Source organism: Gambusia affinis, linkage group LG07, assembly GCF_019740435.1.
Source record: "Gambusia affinis linkage group LG07, SWU_Gaff_1.0, whole genome shotgun sequence".
Taxonomy (NCBI): Eukaryota; Metazoa; Chordata; class Actinopteri; order Cyprinodontiformes; family Poeciliidae; genus Gambusia; species Gambusia affinis.
This window is the reverse complement of record NC_057874.1, coordinates 27,350,582-27,372,774: the sequence shown is the minus strand read 5'-3', so window position 1 is coordinate 27,372,774 and position 22,193 is coordinate 27,350,582. Positions and strand designations below refer to the sequence as shown.

Sequence of the window (22,193 nt, the reverse complement as noted above, 5' to 3'; positions counted from 1 at the left end):
AAAGCGCTTATCACTTTTACCCCTCCTCACTCCGATATAAACGCCAGCTGAAGTGAATGTGGGCAGATGAGCGACAAGGAATAAACACAGGTGGCCAAATGAAAACGATATTATCCTGGAATCTAAAAGCAAACCAGCCAGTTTTATGATTTCAGATGACAGTGAGTGCTGCCATAGTTCAGTTCTTACTCACTTTGTGCAAATGTTATGAGTCAATGGGTTCAACGTCTGAGTACAGGAGTAAATGGCCAGGTGCTGGAGAGGAAATGTTAGAAAATTTCAGAAAATCTGGAGTACTGTTGACAAAGATCACATGGAAAAAACAATATGAAAAGCAGTTGTTAAGTGAAACTATAGATTCAGTCCTAAAGCAGAGCATTCCAGCTCCTGTAAATCCAACACCTGGATTTAAAAGCTTTTAAACCCCCTAAACGTCCAGAGAAGCTGCAGAGCCCTTGACTCACTGCACACTATCATTAGCTGTCTAACTTTCCTCCTTCATTTGGATCTCTTAGGTTGTAACACATCTGTTCCAAGCGGCAGACATGGCGAGTCGAAGCACATGACCTCAGCATTACTCACAGGCTGGCCATGTGTCTGTGCAGTGAAGTCATCGATGTTATCAGCTCTGAAGAATCATTTCCTACAAGTAGCTCCGTCTCCCAGTACATTTGTCTCTGCATGTCCTAAAATCAACACATCCGCGGCCCGCCTGCACAGCCAACGCAAATGTTATCCATATCATGTGTTTGAGTGACTGTGGGTTCAGCTGCAGGATAGAGGGATTTATTTTGGTTATCGAATTTGAGGAAAGGAGTCATAACGTCGCCGAGTGGAGCGGGGGGTTACTGGCGTGTTGATGACAGGAAGGCTGCAATGAATAAAGATTTATGTTCAACTCCTTCACCTCAGCTTATATCACGTTACTAAAACATTTTCAGGCTTCCTCTCCAAACGTCGGCCTGTATGTAACATGAACATGTAACATATAAAACCTTGCATGCGTGGAGCCTTTACACTAAAAAACACAAAATTTTGCCAAATATTCTTGGTCTAGTTTCTAGTTTAAATATCTTGTAACACTTGGAATAAGACAGAGCTAACTTAAAAGTAACTTTTTAGCAAGATATAAGTGCTTGTTTTAGTTAGATAATTCCTTAATATTGATAAAAATGGTATTAGTTCCACAGGCAGATTAACTTATAACATGGAAAAATAATGTTAAGCTTCTACTTGTAAGTTAGTTCTGACTTAATTCAAGCTTACTAGGATATGTGCACAAAAATACCTGGTAATTGTCATTTGTGTTTTTGCAGTGTAACTGTGACTAAGTGTGAATTCTGGTTCCTTTAAGAAACTAAATACATGAATGGACGTTAGTTTATGAAAATACAGACTGATGTGATATTTCAAACATAGTGTATGCTTCCTTTAGGTAAAAAAATCTGCCACTCACTCAGTATAATACAGAATATATAAATGATAGTTGGAAAAACTGCTTGCATTTGCAATGATAATGTTGACATCAATATGTTCTATATAATTTAGTGCAAATCATGTGGAAACGAAAAATTAAAGCTAAACAGAATAAAACACCCTGGAGACCAAGACGAACACAAAATTTTAAAATTTAAAGTCGTAGCACTCATCTCTACTTCAACAGATTCAATATTTCATCTTATTTCCCCTGTGTTCCTAATTTCTGTTTGGATCCGTTGACCTCCTGACCCCTGATCAAACAAAAATGATTAAAAAAAAAAACCCTCCTACTTAAAGATATTATTACTGAAGTAAACCCTGGATCTGTGTAGTAGAAATTGGATATCTTACTCTTGATTATTTTTAATTATCATCCGTGAAAGATAGCATGAAAAGATGAATATAATGTTTCAAAGTAACTAATAAATGTTCTCTCTGGTGCCGCAGGAACAAAGTAAGCAGTCGTAGTAAGCAGCCGTAGTAAGCAGGCGGTAATATAAATCCTAAATTGTTTTTGTTGGAATTTATTCATCCAGATTCGAAAATATCCTTTATTATTTGAGATTGACATTAAAAAAATGCTCATATATTTTACTTTCTAAACCTTTAATCTTTGTTTTGTCCCTCAGGACATCACAGCATTACTGTAAAGTTTAGTTTGCCAGGAGACACTTTAAAAATGGACAACTTTCACTTCTCCAAAAGGAGCTGCTGTGACATTTGACCGTCTTTATTCGTCATTGTTGCTGCGTGATTCCGTTTGTCATGAGTCCCCTCCACATCCTGTCTGAGCTGCAGCTCCCATGTGACACAGATGATGCTTCTTCATTCCTATGCTGCCACTCCATTTGTATTGCAAAACTAAGTCTTGATGCAACTGGCTTGTAATTCTAGCACTGCAACTTTGATTGTCACACAGAGGGGATCTTTTTACTGATATAATCACAATGCTGTCATTTTACTTAAACAAAGAGCTTAAAGAAAAACTGAACAGTAAGAAGTATTTACCCGTAAGTAAGAAGTTGACGTTATCAGTTTTTAGGATGACATATCTTGTCTCCTAGTTCTAATGGTATGACCTTTGGGTTTAGATAAATCCTGTTGGAAACTGTGATTTAAATGTTTTAACATTAATATTTGTCAAACGACCAACAAGTTCTGGGTGCTCCTTTCTCCACTTTTCTGACTTTACTTCCCATTAATTTCTCTTTCTGCTCTTCTGTGTTTTTTGCCGGAACTCAGTGAATCATGGAAATTAAATCATCAAGCCTGCTCTTGCGGCTCTCCTGGACTTATTATGCAAACTTTACTGCCTGTCTGTCTGTCTCATGCGCTGTGTGAGAACAAGCAGGCAGAAGTGTTAGTTTCTCCTGTAAATGCAGAAGACGGTATCAGAAGTTTGATGCTGCATTTCCGCGTTTTTGCAGGAAAGAATAGACAATAATTTAGTTTTGTTTCCTGAAACCTGCATCGATCAAATTCTCCCTTTTGTTTTGTTTTTTTCTTGTGCTGTGAATGACATCTGGCATCGTCCCAGAGATTAATTTAATCCTTGAGGACAATAAGAAGGCTGTAATTTGTCTCAGAAGAAGTAATGTGTCTGCAGAAAGTCAGCCAAGCTTCTACCTGTTTTTGATCTCCAGCTGTGGATAAAACTTGACTCTGGAATATTCTCATTCTCTTCAGCCGCTGGGGTAGCTGTGCTCAGTGCCTTGCTTGAAGGCATATCAGCAGCAGTTTTTTCCCATTGTGGAAAACTGAGTCCTGATGACTCTCATCCTGCTTCTTTTCCTGTTCTGGCTTTCTCGTTTCCTGGCTTCCTAAATTCTGTCCTTTCCAAACCACCTCTTTATCTCATCAGATCCACTCTGGCAAGTACTGACGGACCAGTTCATTATCTGAGTCAATGTTTGTCTCAGTAAAATAGAAGTGCCTTAAACTATTGATTTGTGCTTTCAAATTAGATAACCAAACGTGGATAAAGCTGTTTAGTTATGTTTTTATTTAAGGTGTGTTAATTTTGATCAATTAATTACATAGATTTACAAGTGGTAAATTTTTTTAGGCAATATTTTTTTCTATACCAAAACATCTAGACCCGGAACTTTAGAATTTTGTTTCTGGTACGCCTTTAAATCTGATGCACAAGCGACATCTACAAACAACAGTGATGGACGACTTAGCCTCTTCTCTTCTTGCTTGATAAATTGTCTGATTGGACGCTGTAAAACATTATTGTTGTGTTCAAGTTGAGCTAAGAGGAGTTAGGCTATCACCAACGCTATCCAATTAGCTCAGCGCTAAAATGTTGCAGCAGCAGAAACGTTCCCAGTGCTAATGTTAGCATCACTTAAAAAGAAATACTTGAATGCTGAAATGGTTTAATAGCACTTTGAACCACTCTGATTGTTGAAGAACCCAAATAACTGAATAAAAACGATAAATATTTTTTGGCTTAGCTCATATGTCTATTCAGTTAATAATTTTGCAGGAAAACATTTTTGAATTGTAAATATTGCTCAATTTATTGATAAATGGTTTTTGGTTAAAATGCTTTTAGCTGTGATTGATTAATTAATTGTAAATTCTGCAACTTTTAATGCTATATGAGGGGTCCAACAAAAAACTGAGTCATTGCTGGATTAATCTACTCTGTCTTTAATCTGTAATTTCTTTCCTTCCTTTCTATGTTACCTAGTTTTGTTTTCTGTTGGCTCCTTCACCCAGCCTACCCACTGTTCATTGTTTCTCAGTCTAGACGCTAAAAACCACACAGAACCCCCAAAAAGTCATCAGGACGTTCTTATCATGCATGTATGTAGATGCATGCAGCATGTGCGTGCAGGGGTCAAGTTCATTGGCACTATTTTCAGATGGGAGGGGGTGTCTGTGCGTTTTCGCCCCCTCATATCTGATCTGCATATGAGACAGCACTCAGCTGAGACCCTTTCACTCCGCCGGACCCATTAATTAGTCTGAAATCAGAGCCAGCCCTATATGTCTGTGTCGCAGAGTAAATAAATCCACACAGAGGCTGTCTGAGGAGCAAGAGGCTTACTCTATAAATAAGGGCAATGTCTGTCAGACTGTCATGTGGCAATGTGGAAAAGATTGTCTCTTGTTTCACATTAATTAGTCTGAGAAGAGGGAAAAAAATGGAAAGCAACTGTCTGCTCTTCTAAATGCGCCTGTTTGTGTTGGTAAAATTACAGCGTCCTCCGCTAATTAATCTGGTGCTGACGAACTTCCCATAAGATTGTCTGTTACACAAAATGCTCATGGTAACGTCTGATTATGTTTGAAGAAGAAATTACAGTGTCTGCAGCTTTTGTTGGTTAGTCTGAAGAGGCGTTATTTGTCTGCCGAGTTTCCTCAGAGCACATCTTTAATCTAAGGAAGTAAGAAATGACCTTAAAGTTTTCAAAACCGGGAAAAAAGCACAATGCAGTTGAGTTAGGATGTGCAAGACTGCTTGCATGGATGCACTGTGTGAAATGTGATTTAACATATTGAATCTATTGCTACAGTTCTGGCTTTCAGAAATAAGATTAACACAACAGGAACTGATTTATTTCAGTTAATACATGGAAAAAATTATTTTCGTTAGAAAATCAGATGCACATATGCAAATGCTTATTGTGATGATGCGTCTGCTTTTTTGCATATGAAACCAATGTTGCTGTGCATCTGCAGAACGGGGGTGAAGTGAGACAGTCTGGGTGTCTGGGAGGGCAAAGGTCAGGGGTCAGGTCGGTAAAAGGATGGGAGGAGGGTAAGATGCAGCTTTTATTGTGTCAGTAGCACAGACTCCTGAAATATGTCTCTTACAGATTCATGTTTGGATAGAAACAGTTGGCAATTTTAGACACAAACAGCAAATATATCAGATTAAACAAATGTTAACGCGTCCATTACGGAATTAGGTTTTTATTAAATAAATAACTAAATTAAACTATGCCAAAATAAAGCTTTGATTTAACTAAATAATACTGAGTTGGTTAAATAAAATTGTTACTCATTTAATCACATTTGGGTCATTTTATCACTTTTTCTCTATGAGTTGATGGTAAATGTGAATATGTTCCCATGACGTTTGAATGCTCTTCATTTTTCTTTTTTTTTAATGGTTCATCAGTTTGAACATCTCTGAGACTCCGTCCCAGTCCGCTCTGGGATATTTGAGCCAAAGCCTTGAGCAGTCAGCTGGTTCTGACTGTGAGACCGACTGTGAGACAATGGACACTTCAGTCTGGGAAACACGCACATTCACTCTGACAACCCCCCACACACTCACGTCACAGACGCTCATGACCATGGGCTTGACCCCTACACACACACACCAACACACACAAAGGACTTTGTCTGCCTCGCTCTGCCCTCTGGCTCACAGGAAACAGCTGGGACCACATCTTTGCATCCCCAGCCAAACGCGCACAAATGATGCTCTGACTCCTCCCTTTTTGTTTAAATTACTACTAATTATCATTGCATATTCAAATATTCACTCCCTCAGACACAATATACAACCCAATGTTGTTTTAATGCCAGATACAAACCAAGCATACAGCGCCCCCCCCCCCCCCCCCTCGCCCACCCTCCTAGCCCCCCCTCCTCCTCAAAGTGTCACAAACACAAAAGCAGACACACACAGAGTAGATTACAGTGCGTCTAGACGGAAAGCACAAAGGTACGTTTTGCTTCCAGAATATCTTCCCAACTATGACCCCACCAGTTGTTTGTTGCATGTTGGGAAATACGGTCTCTTAAGAAAATCAACTGCCCTCTTGTGGTTCTTAGAGCAACTACACCGCTTGCTGCCATTAAAAATGGACGGTTCTGTACAGTCCAAACTGTTTTCTTATCCAAATATTGACTGAATTATTGAAAACACAATCTGGAAGTGTCTATGTAACCAAATACTCAAAAATAGCTTCTGCTTAAAGGATGTCTGTGTTTTAAAACAGTAGTTGTTCATTTGAAAGTAACTGTGTAGCGAAACTAACCTCACCACCATTGACTAGTTAGTACGACTGCCAGAAGGAAATTGTTTTATAGGATTTTCTTAACTAGTTCAGAACAGTTTATTTGACTTTAACCAAAACAAGCTTTCCTCGGTTTCTTTGTTAAATGAGTCACATCTAATGACGCCCTCCAACTGTTAGAAGTCTTCAAGGTTTGCTGTTTTTACCGACTGTTGAAAGAACACGTCTGATGTTTGTACGTGGATAATTCATTTGTATTTAAATACTGCTGGTGATAAAAATGTTTATTGTATTTTTCTTGGTAAACAAAATAAAACTTTACAATTTTTTTTTAGAGAAACAGCAGCACAGTCACCATTCAGACATAAACTCAGGACTTTTTAAGTGCTTTCTGGTGGAGGAGTAATAGTTTATTGCATTTATTTGCTGAAGTTCAAAGTTGGAGAAATGACCTCACTCACCCTCTTAAGTCATTATTTCAACTTGGAAAGTTGAAGGTTTCCAATTATACCCAACCTAAAAGAACAGCCTCCATGTTTGGATGCAGGTGTCTGATCCAGCTTTGGTGTCAGTTTCTTTACACCTCACCTGTTTTCACTCTTCCAACATCTGTCTGGTTCCTGAAAACTAACATCTGAAGTATCTTGACTAAAACAGGTCCGTGGTTCTGCTCTCATTTTGTCCAAAAACCTTCTAATGGTGTGTTTTGTATTGTTTTTGAAGCTGAGGGACATTTCCCCACCTTGTTTCCATTCCATCTCTCTATTTAGACTTCATCACTCCTATGTGAAGACTATAGTATGATCCTGTTGCAGAATCATTTTGGCAAACTTGGAGAGGAAAGCTCTAATCCCTTGCATAAATATATATGAAATAATAAAATATCCATGAATGTGCTTACTACATGTTTTATATTTAAAATATTCAACCAGTTCCTGCTCATTTTTGACATGTAATCCACTTCAAATGCACCTGAAAATATTCTTCCCGTTGAGTACTTTCCTTGGTTATTTCAGTCCTTCCTTTTCCTTGCAACATGTCTTTCCAGTGGCTTTGTTACAGCCATGTTTGGGTTTCTGCACATATTTGTTTTGTCTGAACTGGAGTTTATCTTTGCCTCTCTCACACACACACAAAGCAAAGGCGAGTTGAATCATGTGGAGGATGTAGTAAGGATCAGGGCTTATTTGAGCCTAGTCTTTGTGAGAGAAAGGACCTTTACAGTGCCAGGTGTTTTTAATGTTTCAGTGTTTTCCACTAAGCAGGTGATCCCTCTTGCATAACAGCTTCTAAATGATAAAAAGAAGGTTCTCATGCTGTCAGTCCACAGAAAGAAAATCCAGTGGAGGTGTTCCTGGAGGATTTAAATCAATGTAATCCTCAAAGATTTAAGCATTTATATTCTACAGCTTAATAAAGAAGTCAAGGTGCTTTTGCTGTTTTTCACAATTCTACATTGCCTAAGCAGTGAATTGTGGTGAATTGTGTTTTGAACGACCAGCAACAATAACTTGAGGTCGTTATGTCCTATTGGACATTAGAGGGATTCTGACCCACCACTCTTCACAGTGAATTTTCTTTGCTTTTTGCAGACATTTGCTGCACAGCAACAAATCCAAAATGTTTCTGGCACAAGTTCACCGACTCCTAAGGTGCACAGAGAGTCAGTAATCTGGTTCGGTAAAGACTCCAGTAAACTAGACCAACCTGTTTTGACTCGTTAACTTCATCCTGGTCATAAATATGATGAAGGCAACAAGCCAAAATGCAGTTGTTTCTTAGCACTTCAGGTCTTTCTGGATTCTTCATCTCCCAACTGCAACATTTTATGAATCACGCTGACAACTGGGCCATTAAAACTCTGAATGTTTTTTAAGCTGTTTTAGCATTTTAGCAAATTTCATCATGGATGAAACAGTTTGGGCCAAATGGGTCGTTGAACCGATGACTGCTCATTTGTCTCTACACAGAGAAGTTCAGAGTAGACTCAAGAATCTGCAAGGGTCCCAGGTCCTGTGGCTGCAAAACAAATTTAACCCAAAGTAACGAGGTCTTTCTGCCGATGTGCAGCTTCAGATTCTCTCCAAACATTATGGTCACATTGCCTCATTTATCCCAGCAACCTGTGGTTCAGTCAGATGAAACTCTGCAGTCATAAATCAGGTTACTTTTAAAGAGTAGAGCCATGTCACCCTTTCAAACAAGCCATACTTATTCATCGCTGATCCAGTTGTCACCGACCTTATCACATACACTCATGTGTGCAAAGAGTCTTTTTTCTCAACATTGCAAAGTCTGAATTTGCTGAAATTTCCACATTTTTCAACGATTTTCACTTATAAATAATCTTTTCTCTGTAAATTACGGATTCCAGATGGAATGAGAAATATCAACACATAAATCAGCAATGATTTATGTGAAATCATTGCTGTTTTCTTTCCACCCTGCTGTTGTGTTCAAACAGCAGATCACAAAGCCACCCAAACTTGTTTACACTTGCTGATGAATATTTAATGTTTTATTTGCCTCCAGTCTGTGTTAGAAGAAAGGATGCTATGATTTTTTTCCCATGCGGTTTTAGTTTTTTTGGTGGTGTGGTTTCCTTGGTGAGTCAAGGCTGGAGCATTTACCTTTTATATACTAATTGTTACCATAAAAACACTTTATTTTCCCCTGGTTATAATTTGAAATGTAAACGTTCTTGTTTTGGTTTTGCTGTATTTTCTGGTATTGTGCATCTCACTAAAAATGCAAGAAAAATAAAAGACTCGCACTTGCCGAGATCGATGCAGGTCTTATGATGGTTTCAGGTGGAGTTATCATGACACATGGATCATGTCTACATCTCGCAATCATTTGAGTCACAACTTGTGCTGCAGACCTATGCATTAACACTTCCTGAGTGGCAATGCTTCTGCAGGCTGAGTGAAAACAGCTTGTTGAATCTACTGACACTTTAAACTCAAACTATTGATGTTTGCGTACAGTAAGTCTGTCACCATTCAGTTTGGAGCCGTTTTCTGTACACATTAACAAAAACCCAGACTACAAATGGCTGCGCTTTCAGTTCATTATCGTTGTCTGTTACTGTGGAATTGAATTGATTTTTTCCCCAGAAACATAAACACAAGCTCTGAGTCAGACAGACATTGTTGTGTCTAGCCAGGTGTGTGTGTGGATGTGTGCGTGTGTGTGTGCGTGTGTGTGTGTGGCTAAAGACCGGCTGAGCTGGTTTTAGTGTGGCAGCTAAACTCTGTTTGGAGAGCGAACACATGTCTGGCTTATGTGCTGACACAAACACTCCCTCACATCCCCCTTCTTTTGTAAGCTTGATCTCACACTAATTGTGCTTCAGAACGGCGTTTTCCTTCCTGCAGAGATAAACACAAACCAGGCACATGTAGTGTAGGAAAATGACGCATTTATCCTTGAACAATTTTGGCAAAAATCTCACTGAGCTCCCTTAGCAGGGAGTGGAAACTTCTCTCTGCTTCAGTTTTAGAAATGGGTTACTTGTGTAATCCTAAAATACATCTTTCACAGTCTTCAGTGTGTATTTCTATAGATTTGTACATGTGTAGATTTTTATTAAAGGTTTCAAAGATGCTAAAAGAGGCTTAAGACACGTGGATAGAAAGAACTCTATGCTGTGAGATTGTAATAGTACAACCTTGAACAAACATATCACACTTTTCTTGTGCTTAGAACTTTTATGTTTAGAAAACATTACAAATGTTTCACAATAAGTACAGAAAAGTAAAGCTGAAATTATATAACACATTGATAATTACTGTTTAGTGGTGTTATTTGCAACTGTCAAGTATAGAATATAGTATATATCTATTTTCTATTCCGCTCTCTGTAGAGTAATAACAATATAACAAGCTGATATTAGTTCATTAATTAGACTATGTGCTTTTCTTGTTTACTTTTCAGTCTTGTTTAATAAGAAGCCATCTTTTGTTTTTTTTAAATACAATTTTCACCTAAATAACTGCATCAAAAGCTAGAATTAATTATCTGTATAAGTGACAATTAGCATCATAAATTTAGAATGGAACAAACTCAAAGTCCTCAACAATATATGCATTTAAATTTTTCACTTAGGGCTGTTTTCTATGGGGCTGCAAACGGTGACATGACATGATGTGATTGTGTGCGTATGTGTGCACACACACCCTCAGCACACTGTTAATGATTATTATGTCGAGTGTCACAATGGATCAGAGCCATTACAGACACACACAAATACACACATGACCTGCCCTGCAACTTCTCTCTCTTTTACATTTAAATCAAGTGTGTGTGCTAATTTTAGTCAGAAGAAGCTAGACTGCTCTTGTCGTCTCGCACCCCCACCCTGCACACACACACACCCTGCACACACACGTACAGAGCCAGACACGCGGCTCATAATGAGGTTTGATTTTCATACGTTTCAGACAGACTGCTCGACGGGCCAACTAGCACTGTGTGTTGGCCTCAGTGTGTGTGTGCGTGGGTGTGTGTGTGTGTGTGTGTGTGTGTGTTGGCCTCAGTGTGTGTGTGTGTGTGTCAGCTGGTGTAATTGAAAATGGTCTCAGTCTTCCTCAGCCTCTCCTTACACACACATTTAAAATATTGTTTCATTGAGAGATTTATTGTTTTGTGTATGAACCAAAGCATGCAATATGCTAAGATAACACCACTGAGAGCCAAAAATATAAACATTTTGCACTTAAGATGGAAAAAACGTCCCGTCTGCAAATATTTTCTACCCAGCACTCCTGAAGTAGCATCGTTTAGCCTCACTTGGTTTGAATTGTGTAAAAGAAAAAAAATCTTGTGTTCAGTACATTTTGCAATCCAATTATTAATTACTTGATCAACAGATCAGCCCTAAATGATTAAATGTCCCCTAAAGCATTGCTATGTTATTTTAGGTGATAAAGTTGTGCTGAATTTTTTGTTTGCGTTTTTTACGTATTTCAAATGTTGTATAAAATAAACTTAAAAAGTATAAAAAATATATACAATGTGCCACTTTGTTTTCCCTCGGATTACTTGAATAATTGTCAGAATAATCGATGGAATAATAGAAACAATCGGTAGCTGCAGGTTTAGCACAGTTACAGCTGAAAATGTAACTGCATGAAATGTGAACCGTTTGTGTGTGAAAACCTCCTCAGATGCAGAGCATGATGCAGGTTTGCTGGTGAACGTGGACTCTTTACCCCCACGTTGTTTTTAGAAATGGCATTGCCTTTCTTTCTTGCACAGGAAGCAGGACATGAGACTGAAAGTGTGTCTGGAAGTTGTTCAGTTTCCCGCAGGACCAGCTAAGAATAAACATGCTGTGAGACTTGATTTAAAATGTTGATGCGGCATATAACTACACTTATACACAACATCAAGAAGTTTTGTACATGTTAGAGGAATGATGACAATGAAGCCCAAACTGTTACCAAAGTGTGTCAGTCAGGGTGAAGAAGTGACCCAGATGTGGGTTAAAAGCAGATCGACCAGACCTACAACCTGTTTGGCAGTTATCAGTTGAGCTTTTTATTAAACATTTGGGAGGAAATAGCTGACAGTCTAAGGTGAAATATTTGCTTTGGACTGAGTTTTGCAGGTGTTATTAATGTCTGCACAGCAAGGAGGGAGGTGAGGATGCAAAAAGGAGTGGAACAAAATTCCTGTCTAGTGATGTGAGAAGGCGATAAGAGTTGTACAGGAGAAATTTACGGAGAGTTATTACTTCTCGGATCCACCAGCTGCTGAACCAAGAGGTCCATTTCTGATTTTGTTTCTTCCCTTTTTTCGTCTGCTGAGGTATTTACTGTGACTAAAGACAGTTTTTAAAGGTTGTTTTTTTAATTATTACCTTTTTTCCACCAAAATTACTGAAGAAAACGACACAAAAACCTCTGAAATAGACATGAGCGCAACTTCCTTTCTCCTAAAATGTAAACAAAAACGGAGCAGCATCAAATTTGTCTTTTGTCTTTGGTAAAAGACAATGAGGCAATTCTACTGCTAGCATTGGACTAGGTGGTATTTACCCAGAATGCCCTGCACTGTAGTCCACTTCCTGCTTTTGGAGCGGTCTCCGGTTTGCTTTGGGACCACCCCAGAGTTTGATCCACACCTTCTCAAGCAGTTTAATCAAACTGAACAGGAATGGTGTGAACATTGGAGTTGAGGGCTTGTTGGCCTTTACCATCACGTTGTGTGATTAACTAAACATCTGAAAGGACGCTGTACTCCAAAGGTGAAGAGGTCAGATGTCGCGGCACCATGGGAAGTCAGCACTACGCTCTGCTCTGTCAGGATATGTAGCTCACTCGGAGCCGGTGACCTACTCTCTGCTACAGTCAGCCTGGTTCCAGGTCCAGATGGGACTCAGTTTGACATGGGAGTTCCCTGGATTAGCACGCTAAAATTAGACTAATGCTGCCCTGTCCTCTCCTCCTGCCGCTTTGCTCCACTTTCTGCCATTTGGTCACTTCTCTCTTCTCCTCTTCTTTATTCTATCACTTCTGTCTGAGTCCGTCTTCTCTGATTGGTATTATAAATATATATACATATATATTTTAACTCAAACACACTATAATAATTTCAACATTGCAAAACCATAAAATTTTGCCAAGTATTTTTGATCTAGTTTCTAGTACAAATTTCTTCGTACACTTGAAATAAGACAAAACTAAATTAGGAGATATAGTAGCTTGTTGTAAGTAATATTGATAGAAACGTTCCAGTTCCACTGGCATATTATTCCACTTTCAACAAGTCATTTTCCCCGTGTTATAAGTGAAATAATCTGCCAGTGGAACTGGTACTTCTCATTAATATTTAAGAATTACTGACTTGAACAAGCTAGTATATCTTGTTGAAAAGTTATTTGTAATTTAGATTTGTCTTATTTTAAGTGTAAGAAGATATTTCTACTAAACTAACCAAAAATACTTGGTAAGATTTTATGTTTTTGCAGTGTATAACTTTAGAAAAATACATTGGAGATGGTTCAACATTTAAGCTTGTTGAGGTAAAAAAATTAAAATCAGTTGCGTACTTTCATTTTCTAACTGCAGTTATGAATGTTTTGTTTACAGTACAGATATTTTATGCCTCTTTTTGATACCGTAAATTATGATGTTATGTAGATTAATAGGTATTCCTTTTCACAATATTACTGATCTGTTACTGGCTAATTACTGGAGCCGGGAGAAGATCATCTCATTTTTTGTTTTGATAAAGTGGCAACAATGAAAAAAAAAACGTAATTTGATATCAGAAGACAGCTGATATTTTGTATCAGTACTGATTATGAGTATTTTTTTCCAGCCACAGTGACGTTTGTAAGAGGTTTCAGGAAAAAATGAAGTATCAAAACCAGACATGTTGGAAATGAGTGTTTCCTTTATCAGAATGGTGAAAGATTAAAAAGTGGAAAGATGGGAAAGGATGACACCCCCTCCCTGAAAAATAAAAAAGCCTTGCACACACACACACACACACACACACACACACGCGCACCCCCACACACTCACACACTCACGGTCCTTCCTCTTCATTTTCCCACTATTGAAACCTCCACTGAGAGTTTTGTCGACAAAAATTCCCACACTTGTTGGCTGCGTCGAGACCCTGACTTAGAAGTCAATGGTGTGTGTTGTGTGTGTGTGTGTTGTGTGTGTGTGCCTGAGCGTGTTTGTTGCTCGTCCATCTACCCCCTGCAGTCTTTCTCATGGAAATTGGTAAGCAAATCGTGAGGACCTATGACCTAAAAGTTCTCACAAACTCACAAACACACTTGCATAGACCCACACTGTCTCTTTCTCTTACACACACACACACACGCCCACACACACACACACACACACACCCACGCACACACACACACACACGCACACACTCAGCTGTATGAGTTATTTCTGACTTCCCAGACTGTCGAGTCATCCAAGGACCAAGTGAAGGAGAAGGACTTGGCAAGTTTCTTCCCTGTTTCATCATTTTTTCTGTTTATCTTCTATTAATCTCTCCTCTCCTCTCTTCTCTATTTAACCTCTTAGTTTACATTCCTTTGCTCTTGTATTTTCTATTTTCTCTTCTTGCCCTTCCACCGTTGCTTTCTTTTCACTCCTCTTCATCTATTTCTCCTATGTATTTCTCCTCCTGCTTCGTTTTTCGGCCTGCCTGCGACCTTTTGCTGACTGCAGGAAGAGGCAGAGGAGGAGGAGGAGATGGAGGCAGATAGACGGAGGGCAGGCAACGGATGACAAATGAGCTAATTGCTTTAGATTAACCATGCAGTGTCTGCCTGCCTGCCAGGCTTACGGCCTCCGCCTGTCTAGACAACACCGCAGAGGGAGGGAAAGGATCAGCAGGCGATCTCATGCAACATGACAAGAACTACTCACAACTTTTTGTGGTTTTGTTCTGCTGAGCTGCCCCAAAATCAACTTAAAATAACTTGAAGTGAAGTGCGGAGAGACAGTCAGTTGAGGACAGTAATCCACTCTCTACATGAGCATCTGCTCTTAGTCCTGGGATTCAAGATCACAAGACTAAACAGAGATTATGTTAGCTAATCATTTCTATTCTTGACAAGAAAACTGCAAAGCATTTTCAGGATCTTTTATGTAACAGTATCACCAACACATTTTTGAAACAGAATAAATGTTGTTTACAGTGAAGATGCTTCTGAAATGCTGTTATGTCTGCTGCAGATTAGCAGATTTAGATTCACCAACTGAGAAAAACAAAGACGGTGGAAAATGTTGTGTTAAATGCCATTTTATGATTCTGAAATTTAATTTCATTCAGAGGACAAAATAATTTCTTATCCTGGGTTTCCTTTCAGATTATATCAATACATTTCCAAAATATCTGTTCTTTTGGAAAACAGCTGGAAAAACCAGAATGTACTTTCTATACAACAACAAGCAGTGAAACGGACCAGACAGTGCAACAAGTAAGAAAATCTCTGCTAGTAGCTTTTATTTTATTGTTCTGTTTGTTTCTTCACACACACAGAGAAGGAGCTGAGAAATCAGCATGTTCCCGACAGCGAGCGTCCCAAAAACGAAGAACAATATTGCTGCGTTTCTGAGCCAAGTCTTCACCCGAAGGATGTTTTTTTTTTTTTTTAACCAGCACGACAGCACAACACATGTGCTCTAAAAATACTTCTGCGATTGAGAGCAAAAAGGAGAGAGAGAGACTAGTTTAAATCTTTTCTAAAAACTGGGATGTGTTTGCATGACCCCAGAATGGCTGGATGCCAAAAGATTAAAGAAAATAAAGCAACTCATAATGAGAGATATGAACGAAATGAAAGCAAAGGCATAACAGAAGGAGGTTTGAAGCATGTAACTTTAACTGAATAATTAAAACATATAAAACAATGACAAGCTAAACGATCTAAAATGGGAAATGTAACTGAAGTTGTTACAGCACAAAAACTCTTCTCTTCCTAACGAGGTTATTATTCTGTCCTGTTGGTCAGACAACCAGGTTTTGCAGCAGTGGGAAGGGAAGGTCACAGTTGTGGCTCCATAATGTGAGACGAGGCTGCAAACATTTCTGAGCTGCAGTTAAACTTTGGGAGCCTTGTCAGAGTTTAAATCTCTCAGGGTTCATACACTGTGTTTTTAATAATCCATGTTCAGAGGGCAGAAGGATGATGATGAGTTACATTTTTAACATTTTCCTTTTGTCGCATTGAAGCTAAGTTCTTCTTTTCCGCTTTCACTTTTACTAAATCCCCTCTAAGAAAAAGCTTTTCAGAGTTATTTGCCAACAAATGATCAGAGGTTTCACCAAAAGACTTTCTACCCACTGCATTAATTTTCAGACACAATCTGTGTACAAATGATTTTTTTATGCGATGCAGCTCTGCTGATCTAAAAAAACTCATAGATTTAAAAAATTTAATTTTATATTAGAGGATTAAATTTTAGGATATTTTAACAAATCTTAACTCAGAAAGAAGAGAAAGGAATACAAAATAAGCTCTTTCTTTCTCCTTATTTCAGATTTCTAACATGAAGTCTACATTACTGACTTTTAATTGCATTTAGCCCGTTTCCTCATTTGTTTCTGTGAGTCGGCTTCCTGCACTCTCCTGCTCAGCCTCCTCTCTTTGTGTCTCTGAGTGCCGTGTTTATTTGCTGTTTATTTGCTGCTTTGTTGTTTTTTTCCCTCGTTGTGCTTTCATTCTGATTCGATTAAAAGGAGGATACAGCCGAGCGAAGGAGGAAGCGAGGCTGAGTGAGGGGCGAAGGGAAGACAAACAACAACAAACATAAACAGATTAAAAGCGTTATTTGTCAACAGCGACGCTGCCTGCTAAAGGGAACTGTTGTTATCGAAGGCAAAGAGGAACAGAGAGACACTTAAACAGAAATCAGTGCCAGTTTCACCATCTGTGTGAAGCCACCCAGACTGTGTGTGTGTGTGTGTGTGTGTGTGTGTGTGTGTGTGTGTGTGTGTGAGTGGGCCTAATGCCTGTGCACAGCTTGTTCTGTCAGCTGGTACCAAACTCCCACAACTTGTTTTTTTTTCTTTTCTTTTCTCCTCTGTCCTTTCCCTTCCTTTCCTTTCCTTTCCTTTCCTTTCCTTTCCTTTCCTTTCCTCTCCTCTCCTTTCCTCTCCTTTCCTTTCCTCTCCTCTCCTTTCCTTTCCTTTCCTTTCCTTTCCTTTCCTTTCCTGCCTGGGTTTTCTCTGGGTACTCTAGCTTTTTATGACGGACCAACTCTCTTAGCGTTTGTGTTCAGATTGTCACTTTTACAGCTTCAGTTACAATTTATATATTAATCTGAGGCTGCACAGTTGGTAGAGCTGTTGCCTTGCAGCAAGAAGGTCCTGGGTTCGATTCCCGGCTTGGGTTCTGTCTGCATGGCGTTTGCATGTTCTTCCTGTGCATGTTGGGTTCTCTCTGGGTTCTCCGGCTTCCTCCCACAGTCCAAAACATGACTGTCAGGTTAATTAGTCTGTATCAATTCTCCTTCGGTGTGTTCATGGTTGTTTGTCCTGTCTGTCTCTGTGCTGGCCTGCGATGGACTGGTGACCTGTCCAGAGTGACACAGCCTCTCACCTGAAATGTCTCGCTGGAAAAAGGCATCAGCAGCCCTCTTGATCCCACTAGGGACCAGGGTGTTAGAAAATGAATCGATGGAAATTAATCTGCATCCTTCAAACTCTGTTTTTGAGTGCAACATTGCACTTTTTATCTAGTTTTCAGTTGTAATTTTCTGTTGCATGAAAAGTGAAGAAAATTATGTTCAAAAACTAAACGAAGCTTTTTGCAAGTTCTTACTTAAAAATTATCTGGTGAATCATTTGCTTTTACTTCCTATGATAGTTTGGATTAAAAAAACAAAACATTTTCTTTTTAAGACATTTTACCCAACCTTACTGGACAACAGTGGAAAGATTTCCTCTTCTGTTGATTCACTGACAGAGTAACGTCACTGCTGATTCTGATGTGATCATATCTATGTTTGCATTAATAACTTATATTGTGATGGGTTAAACAGACCTGAAGCTAACCCAAACTAGTACATTTTTATTTGGAGTTATAATGTTTGTTTTTCCTAATGATCCCCCTCCAGCCTCATGGCTCCCTATTTTTGTCCTTCATCATTATTCTGTCCATCCCTCTGACCCATCTGTCCCTACCAGACGCTCCCACCACTCCCTCGCTCTTCTCCTCCCCCCGTCACATCGACCCCTTTTGTTCGCATCTATTGAGCGGCTGTGGGGGAGGCAGGAAGGCTCCGGTCAGCTGTTTCCTCCATACGTGTGTGTGTGTGTGTGTGTTTGTCTGGACAGTGTGGGAATGTGTGTGTGAGAAAAAGTTGCAGACAAAGCTCAGTCCAGACTCAGAGAGTTCGTGCTCACACTACAACTCGGAGCGTCTGCAGATCATGTAGCTCCAAGTGTTCCCACAAACTTTTTGTTTTAGTTTATATTTTAAAAAAAATTTGTGTTAGTTTGCTTTACTTTCCTCACTTCACCGTTGCCTTAACAACAGACCCTCGGGATCTAATCAGCGCACTGTTTCAGAGAGAACATCTTGAACTGGGCAGCTTGTTGCATGCAGAGACTATGCAACCACCGTCAGGGAGTCACAGCCATGAAAACTGTGTTCAGATGCAGCACTGTGGTGAGTTTCATGTCAGCTTAGTCGGTTTTTACAGCATTCAGCTCTGATTTCACTTTAGTTTCACGTTGTGCTTTTTTTTCACCTCTTGTGAAATTTTTAGTTCATCTCCAGAACCAAACTGGAACAAGAATTGTCATTCACATATAATAAGGCAGATTTTGCATTATTTTTGGAAGGTTATTGATTCTACAATATTTTGATGATTCTGCAGTGCAGCCTGGAAATGTCCAACTTAAAGATGAACAACGTTTATTATATTTATGAAGTTCTACTGCTGTTCTGTGATTATTTGTTTAAGTTTTTATCGTTGTGCTTAATTTGATTAGGATTTATATTATTGTTATCAATATTGTTATATTTTAAATCACTTACCCAAAATACTAAATCCCATTTCGTCCAGTTTGAAAATGCAGGTTCCTCTACCTTCTGGAAAGTGAACAGTAACTTTTATTAGTAGGATTTTTTGAGTGATTTATGCAGTTGGACAGCTTTGAAGTTTTGTTAAGTAAAATTAAAACATGTTTTAGTGAAGAAGAATGAAAAAAGTTCATTTTTTAGTTAGTTTCAAGTTTCCATTCACTCTTTTAAAGACAAACTTCAAAGGTTGGATTGATCACAGTCACAGTTACTCGTAATCTTCCTATTATCAGAAAACTGTAACGCTCTTATTTTGAAAAGGTTGGCTACTCAAACAGTTGGTCAGTTGTGTGTGTTCTCTCACTTCCTGTCAGTGGGAGTTATTTAGGGTCACTTTTTACAGTCATAAAAAGTGAAAATGGTTGATTTCATAAAAGTGCAGAAATGCTGTCAGCTGACTTTGTCTTTTGATGCCATGTGACCGTTAACGGGTCCAGACGAACACAGAGCTCTGAGAACGGGTGTGAGCCGTCTGGAAACCAGTCTGCAGTAATGGTCTGTGTGTGTGTGTGTGTGTGTGTGTGTGTGGCTGCAGGTTACTTTATGTTCCTCTCTCTGATTCGGCCCTGACCTCTGCTTGCTCCCTTTGAAAAAAGTGTGTGAAAATTGCTCAGTGTGTGTGTTGTGTTTGTGTGTGTGTGTGTGACTGATGGGGGTGGCGTAGGCATGAACAGTGGGGAGTTTGAGCAGACTGTCTCTAAACAAAGCTAGTTCTGTATGTCTGATGTTGTCTGGCTCTGTGTGTGTGTGTGGGTGTGTGTGTGTGCGTGTGTGTGTTTATGATTCCCTGACCGTCTCCATGTCTGAAATAAAACACTGACCTTGTTTGGGTAATTATATTTCACAATTTGGATTTATTCCATCTTTAATCTCAATAGGAAGTGATCATTTTTGCTTCTTAAGTCGAAGAATATAAATTTTTTTTTTGTTTTATATTGAAAACCTGTTATTTTCATAAGATCTGTGAAAGCAGCCTTTTTTTTCAGTGCACAAAAAACCCAAACCCTAAAATTCAGCTGAATTCAAGCTTGTGTGTAAATAAGGTTGTTGTGCTTCAATATTGCTATATTTTTATTATTATTATTATTTTATTCACATGAAGTGATTCTGAACTTTTCTTCCATTTTCCTTTAAGTTTGAGATCCCTGATCTTTCTGCTGTTAGTCGAGAAGTTTACTGAAATATATTGTCTGCTTTTCTGAAGCTTAAAAAACTTTTTTCTTGGGCTAACATGCTGCTTGTTTCCAACATCTTAGGGTAAAAAACAAGTTTTCAACTTTCATTCAGGGATATTTCGATGCATCTGTAAAGACTGTTTCAGTTGCAAAGCATCTAATGGAGGAAAATAATGTGAAACTGGTTTATTCCCACAAAGCAACTGGGTGGAGTTTGACTCTCAGCCTGAGCTTTGCAACCCTTTGTTAATAATCAGCAGCTTTCAAGGTGACTAAGTCCAGATGACATAACTGGGCACGTTTGTGGCATTTTCTATGCATGTAGAAAAAGTTTTAATCTGTTTTTAATGCTTTATTGTTTATTAGTTCGGATCATATGCTGACCTTAGTGTTTGTGCCGTTGCAGCCCAGCTGGAGTTCGTCCAGATCTTGGTGATCGTGGTGTTCATGATGGTCATGGTGGTGGTCATCACCTGTCTGCTCAACCACTACCGCCTGTCTGCGCGCTCCCTGCTCTCCAGGCACTCCCCCGCCCGCAGGAGACACCTGCCGCTGGCCAATGTAAGAATTTCCTCCTGAAATCTGGGAGGACAAAGACTTGGATAAATGCTTTTATCTTAAACGGAGAAACAGCTGCTATTAACTACTGAGTATTAAAACAAGCTAAATATTTAAGATGTCAGATGATTTGTTTACTGTTATCTTTTATTTTGATGCACAAACGTAAGCGAAACGTTTGAATATTTTCTCACTCACAGATTGCTGAATGTAGTTTTAGAACATCCTTTTTTTTTAGCTGACTGGCTGTTCAGCAACAGGTTGAGGAGGGGATAACAACAAATTCATCTCAAGATAAATTAGATGAGCTCAATAATTTTCATTTCCAAAAACTGATGATAAAAGTTTTCAGTCTGGTGCTTTGGTCTCAACACGTCCCTTTTTTGAAAGACTTCATAATTAATTTTATTTGTTGTTTCTGTTGTTTTTGATATTTATATTTTCTTTCGGTTTGAGTGTTAAATGTTTATTAGAATTTAAGGTTTATTGATATTTGAGAATGTGTTCTTGCATTATTATGCCAAAACAACAATATTATCGTTTATCGGAATAACTTGTGGGACAATTTATCATCCAGAAAAATTTGTAAATGTGACAAATGGATGGGAAGTGCTGCACGTCTTCCTACTCTGTACTTTCAGAGTAAACTCTGGGTTTTCTGACACCTTCAGGATTTCAATGAAGAACTTTTGTGGAATTTTAGCATTTTTGAAACTTTTAAAACCTCCATTTACTTCAAAGCCAAAAAGTTTTCCATTCTTACAAATATGGATCTGCTGTATGCAGATGTAAATTTTCCACTCTGCTTTCCAACCTGCGGATCACATGTTCAGACATTTCTGCAAGTATTTTGGGAAATTTCTGAAAAGATTCTGAAAAGATTCTGGAAAGACAGTCAAGCTTCGCTTACATTATAATTTCTGAGACATTTCCTTACCTTTCTGAAAATACAAGTGGTTGTTGGAGTGGATTAGGCAATGAGAAGACGGGTCGCAATGAAAGAGAGAAGAAGAAGAAAGACAGAGTTTCAGGCATGCTGACAGACAGCATGCGATTCCAGTGATTAAGAGTTGCTGCAGGCTAATGCTAGCACACTGACTCATTTTTTTTGTTAAGGGAACTGGCGGCTATTCTGAGGAACACATCCACTGAGATACACCTGAGGCTTCCTCAAACATATGACTTCACTCGTGCTTCCTGAGTCACTGTGTGTGTGTTTGTGGCTCCAGTCGGGAAGTAAGATATGATTAAGGGATGAAGGATAAACGTCACACATAGAGGCTTTGTGAAGAGCTCAGGGGAGTGACAGTGTCCTAGTTAGTTTGGATTAGCATTCAGACACACTGACACACATCCAAGCAGACAAGCAGATCGAAATTCTCTGAAAGAAAGGAAATTAAAACGGACAGGGAATGTCGGGCAGAGGCGCTG

General features: G+C 38.9%; 1 protein-coding gene across 2 annotated transcripts in view; it reads left to right on the top strand.

The window, feature by feature from the left end:
- Positions 1-22,193, top strand: part of pmepa1 (prostate transmembrane protein, androgen induced 1) — a 36,353-nt gene that overhangs the window by 6,069 nt on the left and 8,091 nt on the right. The window contains exons 1-2 of one of the 2 annotated variants that reach the window (XM_044122406.1): positions 18,374-18,612; positions 20,611-20,765. In XM_044122406.1, coding sequence (XP_043978341.1) covers positions 18,555-18,612; positions 20,611-20,765 — 213 coding nt within the window. In that variant the 5' untranslated portion in view covers positions 18,374-18,554. Of the gene's footprint in view, positions 1-18,373; positions 18,613-20,610; positions 20,766-22,193 lie in introns of those variants that run through there. The other variant, XM_044122405.1, reaches the window with a different exon arrangement.